This window comes from Heliconius melpomene, chromosome 20 (genome assembly GCF_056956725.1).
Source record: "Heliconius melpomene rosina isolate 202511_hmr_F chromosome 20, ASM5695672v1, whole genome shotgun sequence".
Lineage (NCBI taxonomy): Eukaryota > Metazoa > Arthropoda > Insecta > Lepidoptera > Nymphalidae > Heliconius > Heliconius melpomene.
The window spans coordinates 9,983,814-10,005,000 of record NC_140408.1 but is presented as its reverse complement, the minus strand read 5'-3'; the positions used below and the strand labels follow the sequence as shown (position 1 = coordinate 10,005,000).

General features: G+C 30.1%; 3 protein-coding genes across 3 annotated transcripts; 2 read left to right on the top strand and 1 right to left on the bottom strand.

Annotated features, from left to right (window-relative positions):
- Positions 1 to 835: 835 nt before the first annotated feature.
- Positions 836 to 6,307, top strand: LOC146527906 (putative acyl-CoA-binding protein). The gene is made up of 4 exons (XM_085204920.1): positions 836 to 955; positions 2,782 to 2,819; positions 5,640 to 5,754; positions 6,028 to 6,307. The coding sequence occupies exons 2-4, from the start codon at positions 2,805 to 2,807 to the stop codon at positions 6,153 to 6,155; spliced, it is 258 nt and encodes an 85-aa protein (XP_085061046.1). The 5' UTR covers positions 836 to 955; positions 2,782 to 2,804; the 3' UTR covers positions 6,156 to 6,307.
- Positions 6,308 to 9,832: 3,525 nt separating this feature from the next.
- LOC146527905 (acyl-CoA-binding protein homolog) lies at positions 9,833 to 14,535 on the top strand. The gene is made up of 4 exons (XM_085204774.1): positions 9,833 to 10,101; positions 10,344 to 10,382; positions 10,764 to 10,881; positions 13,934 to 14,535. Exons 2-4 carry the CDS (start codon positions 10,368 to 10,370, stop codon positions 14,071 to 14,073), a joined length of 273 nt encoding a protein of 90 aa, XP_085060900.1. The 5' UTR covers positions 9,833 to 10,101; positions 10,344 to 10,367; the 3' UTR covers positions 14,074 to 14,535.
- Positions 14,536 to 15,202: 667 nt separating this feature from the next.
- Positions 15,203 to 20,179, bottom strand: LOC146527904 (superoxide dismutase [Cu-Zn]-like). The gene is made up of 4 exons (XM_085204773.1): positions 19,811 to 20,179; positions 18,785 to 18,847; positions 16,012 to 16,236; positions 15,203 to 15,567 (listed from the first exon to the last, which is right to left on the bottom strand). Exons 1-4 carry the CDS (start codon positions 19,985 to 19,987, stop codon positions 15,310 to 15,312), a joined length of 723 nt encoding a protein of 240 aa, XP_085060899.1. The 5' UTR covers positions 19,988 to 20,179; the 3' UTR covers positions 15,203 to 15,309.
- Between the last annotated feature and the right edge of the window lie 1,008 nt (positions 20,180 to 21,187).

Below are 21,187 nucleotides of genomic sequence, written 5' to 3'. Positions count from 1 at the left end.
CCCCATTGTAACCGTTGCATGGCCGCAGATCCTCTATATAAGTAATACATTTATTACACTTTTAACTATCTAAATAATGACTTTTGATAAAATGTTTATTTCGTTGGGATTGATTTATGTTAGATATAACAAAATATAATTTTGCGACCTTACGTATCTTTAGATAAGATTACAAATATATATTGTTTATATTATAGATTGCTTGTGATGTGTGTCCATACGAAATTATCATTGAGTGATCCCTATTTATTTACAGATACTTACATTCGGTATATTTCAATTTAGGGCTGTCATCATTGTTATTAATATATTTTATAGCGTAAAATATTTTTTACCTTTACAAAAAATAATCTAAATGATCTATATATTTTCGTTTCCTATCCTCATAATACAAAAGGTCACCCCAGTCACAAAGGGAACTACTTTTTTTTATTAAATAGAAAATAAAATAAATATTTTACTTTTACTTCGAATTTGACTTTTGACATTGAATCCTATCATTTAATCAATTCAGTTCAGTTCTTAACTGATGGCGCTTCGAGCGTGCCATTTAACACATGTCGTTCCGAATTGGTGCGTCGAGTGGCGAAGGAAATATCTTGAGATTGGGTTATTTCTATATTCTTAAAACATTCATATCGTGTGAATATCATCCGCAGCTTGAATTTCGCGGTACAATATAATAACAGTTTCTTAATTTTCTATTGAAAGTACCTATAGATGTTAACGAAATGAATCTCTGAATGGACATGGAGAAATGTCGATGAGTTCGCCCCTCTTACAACAGAAATACTTAATTTATGTGAAATAAAACAAAATCTTAATTAATTGTCATTTATAGACAGCCCTATCGCAATCATCACAGAAGATAAGGGCCGTCCTGCGAAAATTTAACGGTCGAGCGCCATCAAAATTTGGCACTTTCGATTTTGCGATCGTTCTACTTCGACCCCTGGTGAGTGATCTTACAAGAAATATTCTTTATTATATTATAACCATACCGACCTTACCTGAATATATTTAATTCAGTTTTCTTTCTACATACTTTCTAGTGATAGAATTTTTCTTATAAAATAGCTGCTTCTATATATCTATATCATTAATTCTTAAAATACTAAAGTTTAAAATTAAACGTAGAGTACTATTATTTGCAATATCTATTATATTATAGTCAGAGAGACCGTCGAAAGTGCGGTTATGGACTTATGGATAGATACGTCGGTCAATGAACGCGAATCCCCCGCAAACGTCGCATACCTTTGCGACAGTGTAGCCAGTTTTTGAAAAGAAAAACTCAGGACAGTCGGAGAAATGCCACGTTTTATTAAATTTATAAGACAAAAAAGCGGCCAACTCCTTCTAGCTCCTTCAGTTTTAAATACTTGTACCGATTTGAAAGATGTTAATTTTTTGGGGCCAGTGCCGCATAGGCACAAACGTGCGACTGTAAACGCGAGAGGTTGTTGGTTCAATTCTCACTCACAAACATTTTCATTTTTTCGCTCTTGTAAATAGGCAAAGCACAGCGTTGAGTTTCGCAATTTAACACGCAATGCCTCTAGATTTCGACAGTAAATTGGGAACGGAAAGGGGAATAGGGGGGAGGGAGGAGGAAGGGGAACCTCCTGGCAAAATTGAGGCGTATGGGGATACTACTGTACGATGTTTGCGCACGCGCATGTACCGCACAGTTTAATTTTACGGTTTTTGATTTAATTAATTGTATTGATAAAAAAAATTATATACTAAGAATAGTCTTATTTATTTGTAATTGTAAGATATCTACATCTAATAATAATACTATGAAAATGAGTTATTTTAAAAATTTTGTTACTGACTGTAGTTAGCTATAACTTTTGTTTTCTCTTAAATTTTAAACAATATACAAGTAGAGTTAGGTTAAACGTTTTTATTTAACTTGCAATGTATGTTCGGCTGAAATCTTTGAGGTCAAATTTTTTAAAGATTTATTCTAATAGTTTTTATGTCACATGCTTTTATGGACCAGGCAGTATCGAAAGATTTGATTACAAAATTTTGAATAACTTCAGTTAGCTCTTAATCATTTAATGTAGGTATATTTAAACATTTTAAATATTATGAAGTAGGTAATTTTTCACGATTTTCCTTGACACGGACACCAGTGTCACACATTATTAATTATCTGAACTTCTACCATTGTTTTATTTTATTTGCATACAAATTGAAGATTTTCTACAAAATAATTAATGTAATAACCTCCATATGAGTTTTTATAGTATAAAAAGTACTTACCTACAGTAATTGCAAGATTTTACTAATATAATTACAATAATAAGATGATAATAATAAGATGACGCGCTCAACTTTAACGAATGTAACAAAAAATGTGGACGTCATGGTTAGTTTTGCTTACTTTCTCATTAACAAACAGTAAAAAAATTTATAGGCATTTTTTTAAATATTTTGTTTCTAACGTTAGAATCATTGGTTTACGAAGAACTTCCATAATATCTATACTTATTTTTTGTAAATGTTTACGCTCAAGGTTACCTGTAAGAGATCACTAATAGTGATAAGGTCGCCCTTGCATGCTAGTTATATTACTATAGCTATCGTTTTTCTTTTTTTTTATTGTACTTATAGTTTGTGTATGCAATAAAGAATTTTATCTATCTATCTATCTATTTATTGGGTAGGGTGGCCCGTGCCTATCTATATAAAATAAACTTTATTTTCTTTTCTATAACTTTATATTATACAAAACTATATTACTATTTTATAAATTTGTTTTTGTTTCAGATCTCAACTCTTAATAACTCAAAATGTCTCTTGACGAGGTGAGTAGATACACTAACAACATTTGTACTATATTCAATACCTAAAATATTACTGTCTTAAGACAAATCTTCGTTCGTTCGTCTTTTAAATTAAGCTCTAACCTGAAAACACTTGCGATTTGAACTCTTCACGGTAGAAGGTCATGAGTAGACTTAGGTGACACTGTATTGTTAGTATAGACTAATTATTAAGTACATCAAACTAAAATAATATGCCAAGATTTACGAAATCAAAGAACTTGTTTAACTAAAGACAAATGTGGGTTCTAATCCAATAGTGGGATAAGTAAAAAAACACAATGTTTCATTAAACAGATGAAAATGAGCATGATGCATGATGAAAATGAGCATGAAAATGAGCGTGAGCGGAATGCCATAAGCAGAAAAAGAATAGAACAGAACGAAGAATAGAGCTTATTCCAATATTTTTTTGTTTGTTGACGTAAAAAAATGGTTACCTAGATATTATTTATCATAAACTATATGTTACATACATACTTGGAAGGATAAATGAAGGATGTTATTCTATAAAATATATACTTATTTCGATTGTTATATTTATATTGGTTATTGGGTTTTCGATGGGTTTTATGAGGAAATTTATTTAGTTCTTACGTAATGTCGTTGTGTTGTATTAAGAATTAAGATATAAGCCGACGTCACTATGAACTTTTATAAGAATTTAAAATGTCATTCTATAGATATTTAGGAAAAAAATATTTATTTTTAAATCGTATAAAAAATATCGATTGTGTCTGGTATTGAACTCACTTGGTTTGAGACAAGAAGCAGTACAGTAGCAGTGACAGCAATATGACAAAATTAATAATTTACTTTGTATTATTACATATAAATACGAAGATAATATAATTATATAAGTACAATGTAATTTTAAAAAGTAATAAAATAAAAGTTAATTAGTTAAAAAAGTAAAAAATACACATACACAGATAAAAATCTATAAAGATTTTAAATTAATATATCCAAATTTAAAATGCAACATTTATTAATTCCAATATAATTAAAATCCAGAAAAGTTTACATCGGAATTAAATTAAGTTTATATTAAAAACTTGTTTTAAAACTTTTCTATTGATCAAGGACTCGCTCAAAGTCATATTATTGAAATGTAGAGATAACTTTATACGAGATAACGATATTTATAAAAGACAAATATTTTATTGAGAGGTTAATTGTAAATGGGGCAGTCGTGGGTTCGATTCTCACTTGAGGGAATTAAACATTTTCATTTCCTTGCTCTGGTAACAAAACAAATTACCTATAGGGTTTAGTTGCGCCAAGTCTGTCGATCATTGTTTTGAAAATTGGGCGATCTACGAGTCGTGGGCGCCCTAGAGTTCTGTAGACAGCTGCACATATTTAAATTCAGGATTAATCTTACTCTTGATTTATTTCTCGAGTGTACAATATGCAAAAGCTTAGAAAAGCTAACTCTAAAGCAGCCACGACTTGTTCACCATACTGTACAGCGTGATAGCTGCACGCTAAAACAAATATACAGATAGACGACATATAACAAGAAAGAACGGAGAGGAAAAGGAAAAGTATCATGACACTAGGTTCCCTAAGCTGCTTAAAAATAATAGCTTTATAATAAAAATGGTTGGTTATAAGTTCAGTAAGGATGTATAAACTGGAATGACATCGCTATATCGTCAGTTCAGTTCAGTTTTTAGTTTATTGCGTTTCGAGCGTATAAATTGTGTTGAGACACATTTGACGTTAAACTAGGCGTTTTGTAATATGTTCAAGAGACAAGAGACACTCATAAATAAATATTTTTAAGCAAATATAAATAATTCAAATAAAAAAGAAACAAGCATTTAACAAGAGCTCTATATTTTTTAATTTGATATTAACCTTTATTAAAAAATATACAGTTATTTTATATTCTTTTCTATGGAAAAAATATTCACTAAAGACTGAAGTGTAAGGATACTCCAGTCTTCACCTTTTCCTCAAGGTCAAAGTTAGTAATTTAGTAATAATAAAAATATTCACCAAATAAGTACTGCGGTATAAATATAATAATAATCGACGGTACTACTACATAATACTAGGTAATCTACGAAATCACTAGCAATCCATCAAATTCTCATAAACTCTGATAGTTTCACATTTTATCAGATTACGACGATAATGAATAACACTTTTATTAACATGTACCATTAAATTGCGCTATTAAATTTTTATCTAAGTATATATTCTTTATAAAATATGTATATAAACAGTAAATAGCTTTGTACGTACCTATTTTACGATTTTGACAAATATTCTTTTATTGTTTTTTTTTTTAATTAAGGTCACACTTTCTCCAGGTATACTTGGATAAGTCATTCAGTCTCTATTATCTATTAATTTAAAGTACCTATAAATATATATTTTTAACACATAATGTAAAAACAAAACGTTTTTTAAACCAATATTCATATTCATTTCAATGTTGTGTTAAATAAGGAAAAGCACATAATTATATAATATATTTTACTCACATACACAACAATTGTCTCCTTCCTTAAGCATATCTAGGTTGTAGGAAAATTTTAAATACTTTATTTCAATTTTAACATCTTTAAGTGTTACTCTAATTTCTATATTGAGGACAGAAAAAATAATATTCATAAATAGTTTAGTTTTCAGTTTTAATAAAAGTATTTAATGGTAGTCTATGAGAGGGATCTCAGTACTTGTCCATTTCATCGGATAGGTATACATGGGATATTCGCCAATTTTCAGTGACTAATTTATTGTAATACTTTAAGAGGTTAAAAATACCCGACACCGTTATTTTTGTTCCAGCAATTCCAAAACGTAGCTGAGTCCGTCAGGAACTGGAAGAGCAAGCCCAGCGACAACGAGAACCTCGCGCTGTACTCCCTCTACAAGCAGGCAGTCGTCGGCGATGTTAACATTTGTAAGTGGTGTTATGATATTCAAAATGTATTTATTTTGGTTTAGATTTTAGATAGAGAGAGATAATGTAGACAAAGTGACAATTTGTTTCACTACTCATTTCTCACTCTGAAAAGAAGGCAAAGCACGGTGTTGACTTTCGACATCAACACGTAATTTCTGGAAAACACATCAAGCATTTTGAAATGCTTGAATGATATTAAAATAAATTAAAACATAATATATAATTAAATCATACTACATTTACTTATGGGTTTTATTATCTTTCTTATAGCTGAGCCCAGTGGTTTAGTTGCTGGTGCCAAATTCAAGGCATGGAGTGGCCGCAAAGGCATCTCCCAAGATGACGCCAAGAAACAATACATTGAAATGGCCGAGCAACTCCAGTCCAAATACGCTTAAATATTAAAATATTTATTATAAGTTATTATATTATATACTTATGTATGATTCATGTTTAGGTTATTCAAAATTATCGAATGTGTCTGAAATGTTGGTGTTAAAATTTTATAAGTTTGTAATAAAGTTTATTGTAATATAATATTTTGTTAAGATATTTCGTTTTATTTTATCTTCATCATATTTTCATAGATTTCTAGCAAACATTTCGTTGTGTGGTATACCTTTACTTATATTCTGTACTAGCGACCCGCTTGCGGCTTCTGCCTCTTATACCATAAAATTATTTATTTCCTCATCTAAATGATTTCGTGATCTAATAACATCTAACTTAAAGACGATATAACATACATTGAAAATTATAGTTTCAGCCAATTCAATAAAACAGTAATATAGTAGCAATATTGTCGTATCCATTATTTTATATTGACATAACTTTTTTATTTATAAATCAATTTAAATAAAATTGACACTAAATGTTAATGGAAGTTTTCCAAAATACAATAATGAAAACTGCATTTAAACCGGTTAAGCCGTTTCTAAGATTAGCGTGCGCGTACTTGTGTCTAACAAGCGAACAGACAAACACACAAGCCGACACACTGATAAACACAAAATTCAAAAAAGGAAGGGCTCTATTATATTTAATGGTGCAATCTATTATGTCTGAGATAATAAAATGTTTCCCTTTGAACAAGACTTGATTTAAGGATTATGCTACGTCAGGCTATGTGTCCGTCGGAGCGCTAGACACGTGTCCCAGTCGCAGTATTTCTCTTTTCCTTGTCAGATTTAATAATAATTATGATGCATGCAAATAACATGGTTGGCCTTATATACTTAGATAAAAAAAAATATATTTATCTATCATTTAAGTGAAGGTTAAAAATTGGTTATTTATGGCATAACAATTTACATAATATTGTAAATTATTTGGTTATCAATATCGCGATAAATAGTTTCAATTCAATTTAAGCCTTGCATTTATCATTTTATAAAAACGGGCGGTGTTACAAATAAACTTAAAAGAATTCTATACTTTAACTATCGTAGTCCCCTGTAATTCCCTTCATTTTTAGAATGATTTTCTCATTGTCCTCAATGTCGGAAGACTTGTGACATTAACTAATTATAGTTCTTTGTATCATATATAAATATTAATTACTTATAATATGGAGTGTTATGTAAGAGCTTATACGAGGACAAGCAGTTAGTCTAAAGTCGAAACAGCCAGTAGCTAAAAAATGCCGTTCATGACCCATTGCCGTCTACTATAATTACTTTTTTAAGTCACTACGTACTTTTTAAAGTTACCTTTTTTGTCATTATTAAAATTAGACAATTAATTATAGATTAGAGTTATTGAGTTGTTTAATGATGATTTTTTTTAAAAAGGTAAGATTAGGTAAAGATACAAAATATAAGCAAGGACATTTAGCTAATCTCTACACCCTTAAAGCACTTTAAGGGTGTAGAGATTGAGCATAAACTAAATATACAAGGCGACAAAAAAAGTAATAATAAAAATACTAAAGAATTTAATTGCTTTTTAATCTCAACAATCGGATACGCAATCAGTAATCCTCACACGATAATGTTTTTTTTATCAAAAATAATGGCAAAAATATAAATTGACTTTTTAGTATATATGATGTCTATAAATATTATAGCTATTATATTTAAAATTTATATTAAACTTTGACTTTTGACTGAGAGATGATTTATGTAAAATAATTTATGAGACCTGTCGAGGCGCAGGGGCACAAGACTAACTGTGAGTGTAACGCAGGTTGTGGATTCGATTCCCACTTGACGAAATGAAGTATTTAATATTTTTTATTTATGTATTATTTATTTGTTAATATTTAAGGTACTACCTTAGAATTTTGAAATTATCCATGAATAAGCTAAGAAAAATAGGGGGAAACGAGGACATCGCGAAGGCCATTAGTCACAGCTCTAGTATTTCCTATAGTTCTTTACGATTGTAAGACGTGAACGCTTCGGAAAAGTAAGAAGAAGAAGGTATACTCTCGAGGCGAGGTGCTGGAGAAGAATGCTTGATTCAGAACCAACCAAAAAAACGAATGCGGCCCTTAATGGCTCTCTACTTGCGAACCAGACAGGTAGCCATCTAGAATGGCATCGGACCATGATGCGCATCTACCACCAACCCTTAAGACGACGATCACGATAGCGCTGTCAAGAACGAAACGAAGAAGATTTTAGAATAGATATGCACCAAAACTACGGAAAGACTATAAAATAACTACGATAGGTGGACGAGAAAACCTCTGTTGCTCGCTAAACAACTAAAGTGAAGTAAATTTAAATAAAGACTTGATATAAATGACACACTACCTACCTACTGTTTTTTTATTGCTTAGTAAATGTGCGTGTGTAGCTTTGTAAATTATAATTCTTTTTATTCCGATAAGAATATTAAATAGTAAAAATATATTCTTGGTAAACTAAACATAGGAGTGAGGTCGTAGATTTTAATCACTGTAATCACGACAACCTTTAGCCTTAAATTATGAAATTAAGTCACTAATTCATGGTATAGCTAGGGACTTAAGACGTACCTACTAATTTGGTTTTTTCCGCTTTTTTATCTTCTTACCAGAGCGTGGAAACGAAAATAAATTATTCAATCCTTCGAGTGGAAATTGAACCCTTTTTTGATAATTAATTGAGACGTTGTGCTGTTGTGCTGTTGTCCCATACCGGCTTCACTTTAGTGAGAATTGATACACTTAAGTATATTATTATGCTTACTAGCGACGAAATATAAACGATGGTTTTATATTTTATTGAATATTTGCAAGGTTAATAAATGCAACATAAAAAATGATAAATGAGTCATTGTTTAATATAGGTACTTACTTAACTAATAAGTATTTATACAAGGCTACAATATGTAATCTGTGTGAAGAAGATTTTTTTTTAAATAATATTTTATTGAAACACTGTTGCTAAATAATAATATATTAGTTTAGCAACAGATAATAGAATATTCTTTAGCCACAATGTTTCATAATTCGAGGACAAAGACGAATAATTATTACTTACTATTAAAAAATTGTAACATATACTTAGGTATACCTAAGATGTATAAACCTACTTAATACAAAACAATTTATAAATGATTATTTACTTTCTCTTTCTTATTCATATAGTAAATGCTATGCAAGCTAAGATAAGCTGTTTTTATTGCATAGTAAATATTTCTCTATCTTGTATTATTTAGCTGTAAATAAACTTGGTGTGAATCTTATGTAAGAAAAGGATTGTGTTTACCACAATGTTAACAATTATTCATATCTACTTGTTTTCCTAAAAAAAATAAAAATAAACTGTTAGAAATATTTATTATCCAAGTGTAGATCGAATCAATAATTATCGTATCGTATGCAAATACTTAAGTATATAAGTTTCAATAAAGCTTATGAAATTTATGAATACATTATTTAAAAAAAATATATTTTTGAATCAAATACAAAAACACAATCTCTCCAATTGGAATTTGAGCTAACAATGCACCGGCAGTTATATTTAAATAATACTGTATAGCTAAATTTTATAAAAAATTAAGAACTTAATTTCAATATTATTGAGATTTATTTATATTTATTTAGATATAAGCATTTGGAAACCTCAAACCAATTTTTGACTGACGTCAACTGACTAAAAAACGTCATTTGTCAAAAACACGTAAATTTTGAGGTTAGTTTTTTTGAGTATTAAATTATAATAATTTACGTATATTAAAACAGTATTTCTTCACTAAAATAAAATATTTACAGAGGATAACTTCTATTAACACTATGAAAATTGAACACGTCACTCACGTCAGTGTATAAGTTGCGTCAGTGTAAATGATTCAGTGGGGTCACTCGACTCCTTTAGTTTGTTACGAGCATTCGTTAAGTGCGGTTGTTTCATTTCAGTAAGTAAATATTATTAAACATAAATTTATTATATTACTTTAAATGCATAGATCTTTGATTGCATTCAACTTCTACTACATACAACAAATTCTACAACACATCTTTATACTATTTGTAGTTTTAAATTTCTTTAACATGTACAATTGTGACGTAGTTAGGTTATAGTAATTGTAGCCGGTCACGTATTTAGATGTGATTTTTCATTGTAGCCGTGTAAATATTGGTATTTTTTTAATTCTAGGTTAATTGCCGATCCATATCAATCATGTCTCTCCAAGAGGTAAGTGGTATCATTGGTAATGATAGCAACAGAACTTCAGTCAAGTTCTGTATATTTAAATCGTACATAAGTATTTAGTATGTTAAATCTAGTCATTCAGAGATAATACAATGGAATAATGCAATTTAAATATTAAATTAATTTATGTGACTTGAACACAGCAAGTCATACTGTGTTCTTAAAGCCATTTTTTACTTGTCTAATAGGAACATGTATATTACGAATGTTTAATTTATGCAAATACCTACATATTTCTACGAAAATATTATTGCTATTTTGAGGATTAAACATTTATATTATTTAAAAATGAGTAATAATTTTTATAATTTTTTAAAAGGAATTTTATTACTTTATTATTTATAGTATTTTTTTTATTTTCAGCAATTTGATCAAGCTGCCGCTAATGTAAAGAAGCTAAAGTCTCTGCCCAGTGACTCTGACCTTCTTGAGCTGTATGCTTACTTCAAGCAAGCAACCGTTGGTGATGCAGATCCTGCAAGTAAGTATATTTAATATTTGTTACTAAATTCATAGCTATTTTCAGAAACAGTATGATAGTACAATATAACTTGCTTTGTCTGAGACTTTACCTGATGGGTCAAATGAATTGTTGACATAGTTGTGCATCATGCTCTCAAAAGCTCCCAACTTCTTCATTATTACTTTGTTTCTATAGGTAGTAATGTGATGTAATATGTTTTTTATTAAAATTCCTTTTCGATAAATGGACTACCCAACACAATTTTTAAATTTGGACCAGTATTTCCTAAGATTAGTAAATTCAACCAAACCTATTGAATATTTATTCATTTAGAACACTTTCTTTAAAATAATGAAATAATATGATACATAGTGGCCATTAGAAATAGAAAGTAGTAAATTAGCTGTATCTTAGTGCTAATAAAACCAGTCATAACTGTATTTACAGCTATGTCTTGCAGTTAGAAGAAAAATAAAATAACTGCAGGAGTGCGATCCGAGTAGACATGACCTTGTTTTTAAATTGTTTCTGAGAAAAAATGCTTTATTTTACATTAATAGTACCTATGTAAAACAAGGTGTTATTTTTGTATGAAAATACTTGTGTTCAAATCTTTTTGTAATTTATTGTTAAAATAGTACTTAAAAGGAAAAACATTCTTAATATATGAATATATAATACTTCAATAATAATCTATACATAAAATAAAATGGTAACTAATGCCTGTCTTTACATGGGAGATACAAGAATAAAAAAATATTGTGTATATGTGTATAATTGTATGTATATGTGTATAATTTTCGGAAAGTGCAGAACAGAATTGTCTTAATGGGAATGGAGTATTTTATCACTAGGTTCCTAGGTTCCCTTGGGCTACCCTGCTATATTCGAAAAAAACAGAGTGAAGCCAAAATATATATTAAAGTAGTTTTACTTTTATTGCACTTGTTTTAATATTAATTAGTGTCAGCAAAATATCTAACTGATATGAAATAATCACATACAATCTATCAATGACAAGCCCTGCAAGTATGTTATTGGTGTTAACATTAAGTTGAATGTGTAAATAACACTTTTTTATATAGTTTTTTCTGCTATGTAGCCCTTTTAAAGACAATATGATAACACCTAGAATATAAAGGTAAATGGGGAACAGAGTGTCTTAACACTAGATTCCCTCTGCCTGTGTTGCTGCGTATGCGAGATACAGCATGATATTAAAGTTCACTATTAAAAATAAATAGTAAATATTACTTAATATTAATTAGATACTGTAAGCGATTGTATTCGCAAGATTGATTATGATCGGACAAAACAGTAAATCACATCAAGAAATATTAGTAATGCTTATCATAAAACTATTTCCCGTCGCCATTTTAAAGTTAATCCCACTATCTTAGATATAATTTTGGCCTGATAAATAATAACATGTGAGATAAGGAAACATTTTTATTAATGATTTATTACCAAAAATATTATTATCTATAATATAATATACCTACTTAAAAAAAATATTTATGATATGTGTAGTAATTGCTTATTATACAATACTTTTAAAAAAATTGTACAACATTTACCCTTAGCGCGCACTGGTGACTTTTGTCACGGTGACAATGAACTTTTTGTCACTGACATGTCACCATACTTTTCGCCACTGCGCGCACTTGCGATGACAGTGACGAAATTTTTTACATTTGATAAAATGGATCTCGAAGAGATGGTTGTCTGTGCACTTATATTAAGAAATAGAAAAAAAAGCAAATGTAGAAAATATTGGCTTTTAACTTTTCATTTGTCATAGAGCAATGGCCTCAACTCAATTTCGTCAATCAGTATTGTCATTGTCTATTTCATCTTCATGAAAACACACGTTTTGCCTTGGTGATGAACTTGACGGAATTATTGACATAAAAAATCGGTGCTGCAATGCAACACGCTACTGTTTCATGTTTATGCGGAAGACGACTAGTATGGAAACCGCAAGGGGGAGGTGACATTTAGTTGCTAATGCGCGCACGGGCATACAAATCTATGGACGCGGTGACAGTTGCGTCACCGGCGTGTTGCCGGCCTCCGCGGACAAAAAGTCACCCAATTGTCACGTATCCAAATGCGCGCACCTTCATTAAGTGTAATGTACACGGTGACAGTCGCGCAACAGTCACGGTGACAAAAATCACTAGTGCGCGCTATACCTTATGGTTTTGTTCCAATTTATATGTATTCTTTTGTTTCCTGTTTTACGACAGACAATGTTGTCACCAACGTAAGGTCATTCTCCAACATTTACAATTTATAAAGAAAAAGAATAATTTGGGGTGGTCAGCTATTTGTATATGAAGAAGTTTTATATTTGTAATGCGCCGTTGAGTTCCGCCACGAAAAACGCGATACCTCTAGAATTCAGTGAAACGTGGGAAACGGAAGAGTCATAGTAGGAAACCGAGTGTCTTAACACTAGGTTCCCTATGTTCCCTGTTCCTATGCTCCCTGCTATGAGCAGGATATAGTATTAGATTTTAAATGCGATGGTTGTGGATTCGATTCCCATTCGTAGGCATGAATGAATGATAGAGTTACATTTAGTAACATTTAGTTCTCCAACATTTTGTACATTCAATGTTTGTAATTGAATTGGGTGTAGTTTGTTTTCTAACTTATTTAGATTTTAATTAAGGAAGTTATTAATTATAATAATTATAATGATATGCCTTATGAATACATGATTAAAATTATTATCAGTTTTTTGCATGTTTATTTATGGTATATTTATAATTAGAAGGATAAAATATTTTAATATAAAATATTAGTCATAATTTGTTGTTTTATATTTTAATTTTAGTTAGTACATGTTGCAATTAAGATAAAAGAAAAACACTACAATTTTTTATGTAATATGATCACTTTAAAAGATGTAATAAAAAGTACAATTTATTTCCGTACATTTTTAGTACTACATTTTTACTTTTGTTTTAACTTTAATTTTTATTCATATTTATGAAAGAAAGTGTTTGCTATTGATATTTTTGTTTATAAAATTTTTATTACAGACAGTTTATTTTGTTTACAGACAAACCTGGTATGTTCGACCTCAAGGGCAAAGCTAAGTTCGAAGCGTGGAGCGGCAAGAGTGGTGTGTCAAAGGAGGACGCACAAAAAGCCTACATAGCTAAAGTTGACAGCCTTGTTGCATCAATTGGCCTTCAATAAACTAATCTAATCACTAATATTTATACTATAACATGACAATTATTTATAACCAAACTCAGAAAAATCTATTAAGATTGTTTAATGTCAATTAAACGCTAATTGATATTAAATCCTATTAAATTCTATACAAAAATGTCGTAGTATAATGTTATTGTTATGTTATTTATAGTTTTGGTGGATAGTAACGATAGCACAAACTAATTCTTCCTTTACGTTTTGTATATTAAAATTATTTACAATATACATAAAGACTTATAGATAATAAGGATAAAACTGTTCTTTTTTTGTTACAAGAAATCATTTTTTTGAAGACTTGAATATTAGTTTAACTTTTTATTCCTTTGGTCTAGGTTTTCTATACATCACATTTATATTGTACCTAGAAACGGTGTTCACATCTGTTATATAGTCATGAACTTTGTTATATTTTTTATATCAGCTTGAAATAAATCAAGAAAGTTGTATGGGAGTTTTATTTTTTATTGTCTGTATCCAGAACCCAGAGTTATGACCATTGGTCCTGTGGTACATATATCAATAAATTAACCATTCAGAGGCCATCGTGGTCTGTAAACACGACGGTTCTAGGTTCGATTTCTACTGGGAAGAATTACTGGGATTATTTTCATTTCCTTGCTTTGATAACGATACATCAATACGTATACAGTTTCTTGTAAGCAATAAGCAATCCGTTTTGCTTTGTATGGTCATTTTAAGAAGCATTTTAAGTAATAAATAAATGAATATTAAATTTAAAGTAATATTAGATTTACATAAATCTGACTAACAAAAATCAATCGACTTATAATCAAGAACAACCTAATAAAAACGAATATACCTAAATAGACAAAACCACATTTTTAAAATCGTTATATTCCCGTATACGTTTAATTTAATAATTAAAGTAATTCGTGTTGGTATTAACAAAAAAATCAATATCTTAGATCTAATCTTATGCGTGACGGAAAAAAAATTAAGGTACTTAACTCATTTCCTCTATAAATCCACACATTTACTTACAAGTGGTGTTTCCAAGAAACTAGCGCCATCTATTGTCCATCATTTATTAACCAGTATGGGTAAAAAGATGTTTATTAAGTCACAAGTTCAAAATTATAATTGAAACGAATTATTAATTTTATAAACTATTTATTGGTTGATAATAAAAAAGAATGTACATTTCACAATTTTTACATAATACAGATAAAAAATACATATCACAGACAAAAACAGAATTTAATTCAAGTATCCTATAATACCACAAGCAATTGCTGGTCCAGAAGTACCAGTTAAAGCACTATCTTCAGTTCCAGCGCGGCCGTAGTCATCCTCACTCTTCGTTATAGCAATGGACCGGCCTACTATAGACCGGGGACCGGTGAGAGAAATTAAATGGTCCACGATTTTAACGTTTAAAGTTTCTCCATCTTCAGCCTTTATGTTGCCAAGGTCGCCGACGTGGCGGATGTGATCGCGTGGACCACCGTGACGACCCTAGATGATAATTATAAATTAATATTTTACAGTAGAGTCATAAATTATTATAATTTTTTATATTAAGTCAGTATAAAATTGAAAGACAGTTGTGGCGCACGGGCACAAAGGGTGACTGTAAAATCGACTAGTTAAGGGTTCGATCCCCACTCGTGGAAATTAAATATTTATTTAAATTTATATTTTCATTTCTTCACTCTGGCGTCGAGGCAAAATAATTAATAATAGTAGGTAAAATTTTAATCTGAATATATTATTACGTTGTTATATTTATATAATTATGGTTTTATGAAATGTTCAATGGAAACATTCCACATCAATTGGTATTGTTTGAGGTACAACATCTATAGTTAAATTTATTTTATCTCTAATTAATTTATTATATTTTTTCTAGAATACATATTTAAATGTTATGAACCAAGAAATATTGTTTCTTTTACTTACATAATAAGCTATAAAGTGTGGTCCAATTTCCTTGCAATTATCCTTTATAGCGCCCGCTTGGTGTACATGTAGACCGTGTAGTCCAGGGGACAGGCCGGTCACATTGCCTTCTATAGTGACGGGGCCATTTGCTAAGATCTGGGTAAAAACGAGTTCGCCTTCGACTCCTGACTCATGGTCTTGGATTAGATGTACGATTGCTCGAAGACCAGGGCCTTGAGGTCCCTTTGAAAAGATAAAATTAAGTATTTTTTTATTGATTCATATGTATATCTTTCGTGATAGATGAGAAATTAATCACAATTAAGGTATACCTAAAAAAATACAGAGACACGGACATAATTATAAATTTGTTGTAACGAAAACCATTGCACTACACAAGGTGATATAGGTACTTTTATTGTTTTAGCTACACGCATCTTCAGAATATACAGGCAGACCTTTTTTCATATTTTAAAGATATTTTTATCTTAAGGCTTTACCCCTAGGATAGGCCAATAGAACGGTGTGCCGAACGGTACAGACTCTGCCTGCTTTCGCTTACGATCATTGTCAGACATAGCCTCCGGGGGTCCATGTTTCTTAGATGACCTTCATCCTTCTTCTCGGAGGTCTACCGAAGTCTCCCCCTGTCTTTCTTACCACTCAATTGCTTCATAAACATTTATTTGCCATTATTTCATCATAAGTAGTATTAATATTAAAATCATATAAGATATATTTATTAAAAGCATAACATCAAATTACCCTCTAAACGCTACAGTGGACAGCCAGCAAACGTTTAGCCGCGTCGCGTGCGTCTAATTGATCTCTTCCCTCACAAAGTCGTGTCAAGGACTCTCTGACTGTAGTCAGGTCGTGATGTGATGATGATAGCGGCTATTATATACTTACACATATATTAACTGCTAGCTTTTAATTGCCGCTTCGCTCCGTAGTTAAATGTAAATAATTATGAGTTGTTTATGACATATTTTATAGCTTCACGCCTTCTTCACGCTGTATACCACATAAAGCAAGGTGGCAACCTGGGAACCTATTGATACTCCGTTCTCATTAAGACACTTTCGTTCCTCACTTTTCACCCACATCGCACTTCGCCTTGTTACCAGTGCGAAAAAATGAACGTTTTAAATATTTAATTTCCCCCTCGCGCCTCTAGCTCCCTTAGAAGGTGTATGAAACATGCCACATTCTAAGTGTCCGCATACAGTGGACTATATTAAAATTATTAACATAATGTAATACAGCCTGTAGCTTCCCCCGATAAATGAACTATAATATTTTTCAATTCGAACCAGTAATTCTTGAGAAAACATGTACAATTAAACAGACTTTTTAAAATTAAAAAAATAAATAAAACAGCGTCACGCTATATCCCGCGCATAGTATGGTAGATAGAGGCAACCAACCTATAAATTTCTTAAATATATTTAATTAGTAATACGTATGAATATATACTCGTATTTACGTTATAACAAATAGCATTGTTATAAAAATTATTGACATAGCTTTAGAGCTTTTTTGTATGTACATAAATATTTATCAAACAAGGTCAAAACCAGATATGCGAATAATTAAGTATATAAGTAATTATTTCGTTAAACATTAATTACTGTATACCTAACTAAATTCCAAAAGTTAGCCTCGCAGCTTTAGATGAAGGAAGCTTGATATGATTGTTTATCTATTGTATAATTGGAAATACATATATTATCTGTTTTTTTTTTTGTTTGGATGTTTTCTGTTTCTGTTTGTTGCCTGTTGTTTTTTTTTGTAATTTCGACATAAAGTATGCATTTTGGTCAAATGCTGATTGTAAGTTTGCTTAAAATAATAGGTTTGTAATGATTCTATCATGTTCCTATAATTTTTTCAGATTTTTCTTTGTTTGTATTGTAAATTTCTATTCTTGCAAGTTACTTCTCAAGTTTTATATTTGTAGTTCTACAGGAAGTACCTTACAAGTATAATTTACTTATAAGGTACTTTCTATGCTGAGATCTAAACAGATATACAAACAGACGAATAACAAGATAATTTCATAAATATTTTTGGTTTTGCTTAAAAAACTGAAACTACTTGCAATATATTATAAGATTTTTTTCCAATTACAATATCCGTATCTCGAAAATAGTAGAATAGGCTATCTCCAATTATCGTCTGAATTAGCGACATTGTGGAAAACGGTGTAACTCGACGCCGCATTTTATCTTATTGAAGAACGGATAAATTAAATAATAAATTGCCCCCAGTGGGGGATTGACCCACAATCATATACTAGTATAAAATGTTTTTTCTTCCAAAAATTACATACTTGCATTAGCATATGTTTTTCAGCTTCACGCTGAAACTTCACGCGTCACGTGATTGTCCAAGACTGGTCTATACTTATATGAGTATATATAAGAACATACATATAAAAGTATGATATCAGAGGACCCTGGGATGTCGTGATCAAGTGCTTTACTTAATGGGATGTAACGGTGTTAATACTAAAATTACAACATGGATCACGTTTATGTGATTTTTCTTAATTTGTATTTTTTGTTTGATCTTAGCGATTATATTGTTTGCATACGTTTAAAAAGTAGGAAGGGAACAGTGATAAATTAAATGATAGGTTATTATAGTATTAAGTTAATACTGTATATCTTGAGGTCCTCATCGTAGCGATTAAATATAAACTGTTGATAGTAGGGATCGAACCTTTTACAGTCAAATTTTATGCCGCTATGTTTATATTCATTATATAAAAAAATATTTAACTTACAAGTACGACTTCGATTTGTTTTTCCGATCGATCTGTTCCTAAAGGCAGAGCTGAACCAAGTTCCTGGAACAAATACAATATGAAAAATGTGTTATATGCTAGAAGTCAATTAATAAAAATTAAAAAATTAAGGAATTTGAAGCGAGGAAATATACCTTTAAAATTATTAAATAAACCCACGATATTATGTTATATCATTTATGTATTAAAATAATAGCAAGGTCTCCACCATGAACATATTGATTCAAGTGTAAACGTTTATCTATTATTTTACCTCTTCCTATATTATGCCATATTATAAAAATATACATAATATATATTAATCATAATATTTTTATTTTCTCGCTCTAGTACCGAGGCAAAGCGCGGAGTTCCTCTCACACGCAATGACTTAAGAACACGCAATGCTAATTCTTAAGAGAATTCGACGGATAGCGAGGGACAAAAGTATCTCAAAAATTTGTTCCCAAGCTCTCTCTGCCTACCTTGCTATATTCGGTAAACAGGGTGAAGCCGAAAAAAAAATTGAACTGAATTTTATGAAAACCTATACATACGAGTACTTTCTGGTTCGATCCACGGAAGTATAATGTTAAACAGAAGCAATGTTTTAAGTGAACATCATAATATGTATAAACCTCATACACATTTTGCTTTTAGAATGTCTCAATTACATTTAAGCACAAAATAAGTACTAACGATTGACGTTTCTGAGATTTCCTGTAATCTTAAAGTACTTAGCAACGGACAGAATGACAAAATTGCCTTGATTTCGATTCTGACTATTCCTCCTATATGTATACATGTTTTTACTTAAAGATACTAAGTAAATAAGTATATAATAATAATGCTTTCACAAAGATAAATATGTAAGTAACAAATATATTTACGCAACAATAGGTCAAAACGATTATAATTTATTTAAATGTTTTGACGTGAATTATTACAATGAGTTTGAAAATTACAATGAGTTTATTTTGTGTATATAATGTAATAAAAATGTCTGTAAATAACATATTTACTTACATATAAATACGGTTCCATAAAAACTTCATAGATATTACTTTGATAGTCTTCAACTTCCGGTATGGCTTTAATCAACAAGTTTCTTCCATAACCGGGAACACCTTGAAAACTTTTCCCATTCAATACTGCTGCTAACCACAGGACTTGACAAAAAAATAGATGCAACCTCAGATTCATTTTGACACCTAAAGGCTGAATAGGTTGAGCCTTGTCAAAAAAAAACTTAATATTGACAGTAAAATGGGCGGGAGTTTTGACAGCGATATACTAGCGTGTTAACTTTGCAAGAGGCTATCTATTAATGATTATTTGTGTATAGTGTACTGTTTTTTCTTAAAGTGGTGGGCTAGGATGTGCTTCGTGAGCAACCAAGGCCCTGATTGAGGAGCGTAACGTATTAAATGCTTAGATACGCTATTTTGAATGTTTATGTTAGATACATATATATAATTACCTATAGAGGATATGTAGGAATGTATGTATGTCATAGTGGGATTTGGATTTGAATCAACAACTACCGTCATATAAATTAGTGTCAAATAAATGCCACGATTGCATGGGGGACATATACTTTTCAAATCATTTATTGAGATTAATCGCTGTGGAAATAAGGCTCAGCTTTATTTTGTTTAAATAAATTGTGTAGTTAAAAATACACAGGTTATTTAAACATAAAATGATAATATAACATTGGTACTGTCAAATATTATTGGTTTTATAAATAACAATACTAAACAACCGTTATATTTTGGCTTAAAATAAAATATAAAATAATTTGTTTTATTATTAAAAAAAAAACGATTTTAGAGACCTTTTAAAAACATTTGAAAATTTAAAGAATGCTTGCTATATACGATTGTTTCCTGTTAATACTTATGTATAATTTAAATATTTTGTAATCATTTATAAATTTAATCTTTTTATATTTAATAAAAAAAAACCTTTCTTTCTTTCTGAACAATGAACATATTCATGTCTACAGAGTATAAAATCTATTGAACTGAAGGTTATAATATTTTAATGACTCATTGTATGAATATGAAATTGTTATTAAGTACATAACATAACGAGTATTATATTATATTATATGTGTATTACTATTAATTACTAATTACTGGTCACAGGGAAGGTTGTTTTTATTAAATAAACCTGTTCCGATAGTAGATATTTTAAAAATTTTATAAAATGTGGTGCTGAAGAAAGTATTACCGGTAGAACGATAAAAAAATAATGTTTATTTAATTATCCGTCGACCAATGTTTTCATCAACATACCACGCTTTGGTTGATGGATGAAGAATGGCGAATGAATGAATAAAAGGAAAAGACAAATATACCCCAAATGTGGGACATTTTTAAGGATAAATGAGAACACATT